This window comes from Tamandua tetradactyla, chromosome 7, assembly GCF_023851605.1.
Source record: "Tamandua tetradactyla isolate mTamTet1 chromosome 7, mTamTet1.pri, whole genome shotgun sequence".
NCBI classification, from domain to species: Eukaryota; Metazoa; Chordata; class Mammalia; order Pilosa; family Myrmecophagidae; genus Tamandua; species Tamandua tetradactyla.
Genome location: NC_135333.1, coordinates 109,030,347 through 109,037,930, shown reverse-complemented (window position 1 = coordinate 109,037,930; position 7,584 = coordinate 109,030,347). Strand labels below are relative to the sequence as shown.

At 38.0% G+C, this 7,584-nt stretch overlaps 1 protein-coding gene across 1 annotated transcript; it reads right to left on the bottom strand.

The window, feature by feature from the left end:
- Positions 1 to 1,267: 1,267 nt before the first annotated feature.
- On the bottom strand, positions 1,268 to 2,200 carry LOC143689934 (olfactory receptor 8S1-like). Its single transcript, XM_077167964.1, has one exon. It carries the CDS (start codon positions 2,198 to 2,200, stop codon positions 1,268 to 1,270), a length of 933 nt encoding a protein of 310 aa, XP_077024079.1.
- Between the last annotated feature and the right edge of the window lie 5,384 nt (positions 2,201 to 7,584).

Genomic DNA, 7,584 nt, shown 5'->3' with positions numbered 1-7,584 from the left:
ATTAAAATAACTAAAATTGTATTTTTAAAAGGTTTGCATTAATAAAAAGTACATACAACATTTTTTAAGTAAAAAAGCTCTGAATATAATATGGTTCATGGTGCATGACTGCATAAAGTTGTAAGAAGATATAAAACATATCAATGAGAAATTTTCTGCTGGGCTGTAATGGGTGCTAGGTTGCAGAGTGGAACTGATGCAGAGTTTCCAACTGTCAACAACTGTGGCCAGACACTTACTTAGTTTACTAACAGCAGGTAGAATAAATCTGCTATTGGTAATAAACAGGTAATAAAAAAGTAGCAATATACAAGAGAAATTCTGGGGGAGTAAAAATGGGGGAGGGGGACTTAACGCCTTTCCCCTTATAGGGAATTGCTGTGTTTGAAGGGCAAACATTTTCTTTCATCCTCACGGTGTGGGTAGAGTTGGGTGACTCCCTTCCAGAAGTCAAATAAGGAGTCTCCAAGAACATTTCTCACAAATATAGGAATTCATGAAGTTATGGAAGACTGACCAAACAGATTCTATTTTATAATTCTCCCTGAAACCTAACTTGTATCTGCTTATTTTGAAGGGCTTACCACACATTCCTTTCATTTAAGCCCCATTTTTGTGCCTCATGGAAGTGTCCTGAACAGAACTTTTGTCCTTCAGCTGCAAACCCAGATCATCACTTAAACCCGAGAGAGGGAAGAAGCAGGTCTGCAGTGCTTCCCTGAGAGTGGAATTCTCCACAGGTCACTTCCCAGATTAAAATCCTTGTAAGAGGAAAGCTGCAGCTCCACTGGGGAGGCTTGTTTATTTCTCTCCTGACAGCTCTAACCAGAAGTTATTATCCAATGTCCCAAAGAACTCTAGTTGTGAGCTTTCTGCTCCAAAGATTCAGGCACTTTGCTACTTAGAAGACAACACAGCTTTTAGAGACTTTCCCAAACTCAACTACAAATAATGATGTATAATTTACCCAAACTCACCTTAATGTATATATTATAGAAGAAATTGAAATAATTAGTTAATATATTCATAATCAAATTTTATACTTTGAGGTGTGTATATTTAATCCATTCTTTTCTTTCTGAGTGGGATTGACTACATGATCCACTCTATAATAGCTCTGTACTTCTTTCTTATGCATTTTTTATTTATTTAACCAAATTTCTTATCATAAACAATCATGAGGTCTCCTGAATGATAATTCACTCAATATCCTTCTACATACATTTGTATATTAATTTTCTGTTATTCCTTCTCTTTATTCTGTCACCTAAAACATTGTAAATACTTTTTCTACTGTTCTTTTCAGAGCTGCCTTTACCTCCTTGTTCTTCAGGCTGTAGATGAGGGGATTCAGCATGGGTGTGATCACACTGTACTGCACGGAGAAGATCAACTCCTGGAGTGATCCTGAGGTTGGCATGAGATAACGAAGAAAAGCTGAGCCATAAAATAAGCTCACTGTAATGAGGTGAGAGGAGCAGGTGGAGAAGGCCTTAGATCTGCCTGAGGTGGAGCTGATGCTCAGGATGGTGGAGACAATGCGGCCATAAGAGTAGAAGATTGAGAGGGAAGTGCCAAGTCCATGTGGGACAACAGAGCAGAACATGACAATGAGGTTGATGGTGACATCAGAGCAGGACAGAGGGAAGAGGGAGGGCAGCTCACAGCTGTAATGTGGGATGGTACGGGCCTCACAGAAGTCCATTTTCATTGCCAGGGTAATATTAATAAGCGAGTCCAGAATACCCAAGCTCCATGAGATGCACACAAGTTGCACACAGAGCTGGTTGCTCATCACCTGGCCATAGACCAGTGGGTGGCAGATGGCAGCATAGCGATCATAGGCCATCACTGACAGCAGACAACCCTCAGTCCCCCCAGTGACAAACACAAAGAAAATCTGAGCCAGGCAGCCAGCTACTGAAATGGTTTTCTTCTTGGACAGAAGATTCTCCAACATCTTGGGCACAATAACAGAAGAGACACAAAGATCAATGAAAGAGAGATGACTGAGAAAGAAGTACATGGGAGTGTGGAGGTGAGAGTCAGTCCTGATCACCAACAACATCATAAGGTTCCCCATCATGGTCAGGAGGTAAATCACCAGGAAAAGCACAAAGAGCAAAGGCTGGATGTGGGGGTCAGCAGATAGTCCAAGAAGGATGAATTCTGTCACGGTGCTGTGGTTCACAAAAGCCATTTAGCTGGTTGATCCCTAAGGATGTAGAAAAATATGGTTAGTGAAGTTACATAGATCTCCAAAGAAGTTTCATGTTGCTTTGCTTCCTTATTTTGAATGTAATTTTAGTGGAAAATCTTCGCATACCTTACAGTCCATCCATAGTATACAATCAATGGCTCACAGTACCTTCATATAGTTGTGGGTTCATAACCACAATTAATTTTAGAACAATTTCATCACTCCAGTAAAGAAATTAAAAGACTACAAAAAGCAAAAAGAAAACCAAACATCATATATCACTTATCGCCTGCCCACTGACCCCCTAGTATTGGTAAATTTGTTACTGTTGATTCAAAATACTACTCTTAAATGTAGTCCATAGCTTACAATATATACATTTTTTCCATATACCACTCTCCTATTAATTTCTTGTAATATTGTCATACATTTGTTCTAGTTCATGAAAGAGTTTTTTACATTTGTGCTGTTAATCACAGCCATCATCCAGCACAAGATTCACTGTATTATACAGTTACATTGGATCCCTTTTAATATCACAATCATACAGAAATTATGGGCCAGGTTTTGTTTCTGTCACTTTGATCATAAAGATGAATATGATTTAATTCCTGTATCTAAAATGCCTCAGTTCACAAGAACACAGAAATAAAGCAATTAAATCACAGTGTGATTAACTGCAATAGGAGACCTAAGTATGGTTTCGAAAAAAGACAGTAGTCATCATGGAAGACATTTGAGGAAAATTTTAAGTATAAATATTTCTCAGGGGAATCACGGAATGCAAGCGTATTTATATGGAGGTTTCCCAAGTCAAAGGATCAGGATTGAGAGGTAGTAAGGCATGTTTGAGACAACTTGAATATTTCTTAATAGCTGGAGGCTAAACTGTGGGGAGACAACATACTGCAGTGACTCACAATGGAGGCTCTTATATCAGACTAGAATCAAACCGCAGTTTTACATGTGAGTATTACTTAACTTCTCAGGGCCTTTGCTTCTATTCTGAAAACTGAAATGAAAATATACTATCCCTTTAAAGCTGTGAAGAGACTTAAATATGATAAAATATGCATTAAAAAAATCCATACACTATTGCTCTGTATAGATTCTCATCACCATTTTTAATATTTGAGGTTATGATTGTAGACTATGAGCAATAGATCTTAATACAAGATAATTTGTTTTACAGGTTGTAAAGAAAGTAATTTTGAAAACAACAAGTGTAACCACCCTTCTTTTCCCATTTGTTCCCAGTTGAAAGGAAGTTTGGCATTTGAAATCCCATTGCATCCTCTTGTTTAAAAAGATTAAGTATCTTGAAGTTACTGACAGTAATGCTACTCAGGAAGAAATGCTGCCAGACTCCAGAAAGAGCAAGGAAAAGAGAAGCTGGACCAATTCCTTCTGTCTTGAAATCACTTTCTGGGATGGGTGTGCATCCTGTGAAATGCCAGGCTTCTGGGCAAAGAATAAAGAGGTGATAGAAGGAGTGAACAAAACAGGAACAGGTGGTTTGAAGGATTCCTCGCCAGTGTCCAAAGCCTGGTACGAGGGAAAAAATGGAGGGATAGAATTTCAAAAGCCCATATTCCTAAAATTTTTAGTGCTTACCAGACCTCTCACACGATCCAGGAATTACCAGTAGCTGCTATTCCCTGCCCCATAGGAAGAGATCTTTAAAAAAGAAGTATTCTCCAACCCCAGGAAATTAGGTCATTTATCTTAGCATGCAGAAATTTGGAGTTCCCTGTTGACTTTCATACTGAAACACTTTTTTCTCAGTATGTAAGTACCAAGGCCTATCTGTGCATTTGACTTTGGTTTATTAAAAAACTTTAGGTCTCTTTTATAAATATTCTCTGGCTATTTGAACAGAGATTATTTTCCATCAGATCCAGCCTTCCTCTGCGTGTGCTAAAATAGGACTTCGGGCCATGCGTAGGATGTCATGTTGGTCAAATTCATTTCCTGGTCGTGGCCATTCTTTGCTGCCTGAAAAAGGGAATTTCAGAGTCCTTACTTAATAAGTGTTCAGCCATCATCACATCCCTATTCCCTTCCAAAAACCCAAAAACACATTACCTGAATGTTCCATTCAAAAGACCATCAGCTACTCAATGTAGCTGCAGGATCTTGGATTTGATTTAACTACTAAAAATAAAAATGATCTGGAGAAGGTATTTCAAACACTTTGTTTTGTGAATGAGGTTATAATACTCTATTCATAAAGAGATATTCTCTTTGATTCTTCACTATGAAAGTGAAATGACACCAGGGCAGTTCCTTTTTTCAAATGGTCTCAAACAACATAACTCTGGCATCACTTCATGTTTTTCTGAGTAAATTGTCTCAGCCATATATAGGATACTCTTGTCTAATCTTCAGAGCAGCTATGTTTAGGCAGCTCATCTGATTCGCAGGTAGCCCAGGGAATGGTTCAGGCAATGTTAATTATTCCCCATAGTGAAAACTTGATGTCAGACTTTGTAGTCCAGAATTAAGCCATTTAATAAACACCTTGAAAGGAATGGTTCTTTGGAAATTCTGGGTTGAAACAGAGACCAGGATCATCAAATGTGAACTCTTGTGTCAGAAGTTCATCACAAACAGAGAAGACAATGGGTTATTTCACAGTTCTCCTTGTAAAAAAGACTGTTCTTCAGTCGATACTCCAAGGAATATGTTTTCTTTCTGTGATTCCCAGCCAATTTCACCAGATAAATTTGCTGTGTATCTGTGAATTGATGATCAAATGAATAAAAAGCAATAACAAATTGAAAGGAAAGAAATCCCATAACCAGTCATTTGCCTTAACTGCTTTGTCAACTCTTTCTAGTGTGATGAATCCATGCTGCAAAGCCACACAGAGGCTCAATGATAATTTGCTTGGACATTGAAATTTTATTTAGAGAAATATTTGCTTATTAAATTCATTGTCTTTCATTGTAACAGTCTATTAGGTTAAACCAATGTTTTCAATTATTTTTTTGTAATGTGCTATAGGGCTATAGTGCTTTCATTCAAACTAAAATGCTTAAAAGCCATTCTGTTCCTGTCCTTTCTGCCTTTTAAATCTTTTTATTAAGGTTTTAAAAAGTTTTGATATAGTTTCAAACATGCAGAACAGTTACAAAATTAATAATACCCCATAGAGAGAACTCCAATATTCCCCCATTCCGCAGATACCCAGATCCACCAATTTTAACATTTTTCCACCTTTGCCATATGTCTGTCTGTCTGTCTGTCTATCTATCTATCTATCTATTACCCATCTTTTGAACATTTGAGAGCAGACTGCACACATCATATTCCATGAACACATCATGTTTCATATACATTTCCTAAGAACATGGATATTCATTTATGTATCACCTTAGGTACATAAAAGTTCAAGAAACATAAATATAAAGCTTAAATTCTATATTCAATTTTCTCCTTTAGTTCAATAATGTCTTTTTGAACATTTTTTCCTCCATTCTTAGAGCCATTAAGCATAATGTGTTGTATTTAATGCCATGATCTGTTTAGATCCCCTTATTTTCTTTTTTAATTGTGGAAACATATACAACATACCTTTTCCATTCCAATCCCTCCTAGGTACAAATTTCAGTTAGATTAATCACTTTCACAGATTTTCAGAACCCTCACTTTGCTAGGAATATTCCGTCACCCCAGATCCCTACATTCATTTTTTTTCTTTACTTTTTTTATTGTGTAATATAACATGTATACAAAGCAAAGAAAGAAAAAAGCAATAATCTACTGGGCACTCTTCCACAAGTAGTTATAGGGCAGATCCGAGAGTTTATCATGAACTACCATACCATCCTCTCAGATTTTTCCCTCTAACTGCACTAGAATATAAGAGGCTAGAAGGAACAAATATTTTTTTTTATCACCACAATTGACTTTTCTTTTTTTGTGAAAAATAACATATACAAAAATAAAAGCAATAAATTTCAAAGCACAGCACAACAATTAGTTGTAAAACAGATTTCAGAGTTTGGTATGGGTTACAATTCCACAGTTTTAAGTTTTTACTTCTAACCGCTCTAAGATACTGGAGACTAAGAGAAATATCAATTTAATGATTCAGCAATCATATTTGTTTGTTAAATTCCACCTTCTCTGTATACCTCCACCATCACCTTTGATCTTTCTATCCCACTCTTTAGGGGTATTTGGCCTATGCCCATTCTAACTTTCTCATGTTGGAAAGGGCTGTCAATAATATGGGGCAGGGAGATGGAACTAGCTGTTGTTCTGGAGAGGCTGGACCCTCTAGGTTTCAGGACTTAACTGGTCCAGGGACCCATCTGGAGACTGTAGGCTTCTGGAATGTTACTCTAGTGCATGGAACATTTGTAGAATCTTATATATTGCTGTAGATGTTCTTTAGGATTGGCTGGAATGATTTTGGTTGGGGTTTGGCAAGCTATGATAGGTAGCAATATCTAACTGAAGCTTGTGTAAGAGTAACTTCCAGAGCAGCCTCTTGACTCTATTTGAACTCTTTCAGCCACTGATGCTTTATTAGTTACACTTCTTTTGGTTAGGATGGAATTGTTGATCCCACAGTGCCAGGGCTGGACTCATCCCTAGGAGTCATCTCCCATGCCTCCCGGGAGACTTTCACCTCTGGATGTCATGTTCCATCTATGGGGGGTGGGCTATAATTTCACTTACAGAACTGGGCTTAGAGAGAGTAAGGCCCATCTGAGCAACAAGAGAGGTCCGCCAGAAGTAACTCTTAGGCATACCTATAGGTAGGCTAAGCGTCTCTGCTATGTATATAAGCTTCACAAGAGTAAGTCTCAAGATCAAGGGCTTGGCCTATTGATTTGGGTGTCTCTACTGTTTGACACAGTATCAAACATACTGTGTGTTTTCCCTGGGCATCAGAACCCATGTTGCTAGGAAGATTTATACCCTTAGAAATCCTGTTCCATGTAGGTGGGGATGCAGTGAATTTAACTGCAGAGTTGGCTTGGAGAGAGATGCCACCTCTGAGCAACAAAAGAGGTTCTCTGAGGGTAACTCAGGCATAATAATAAATAGTCTTTGCTTCAACTCTGCAAGAATAAATTTCATAAAGGCAAGCCCCAAGATCGAGGGTTTGGTCTATTAAATTGGTAGCCCCCTGTGCTTGTGGGAATATCAGGAATTCCCCAGGTGGGGAAGTTAATTGTTTCCACATTTTTCCACAGTGCCTTAAGGGGACTTTGCAAATACTTTTTAATTTTCTGCCCAGATTACTCTGGGATGTGTCAGGCATCACACTTACCTGCACAAACCAATAAGATCTCGTTCCCTATTCAAGGTTCATGTAGTGATGGTGTTTGAATAAACTGACCATACAAGTTAAATTAGATCCTGTGCTG

What these genes read in the sequence shown, in the direction of transcription:
- LOC143689934 (XM_077167964.1), bottom strand. Translation starts at nt 2,200, where the DNA reads ATGGCTTTTGTGAACCACAGCACCGTGACAGAATTCATCCTTCTTGGA.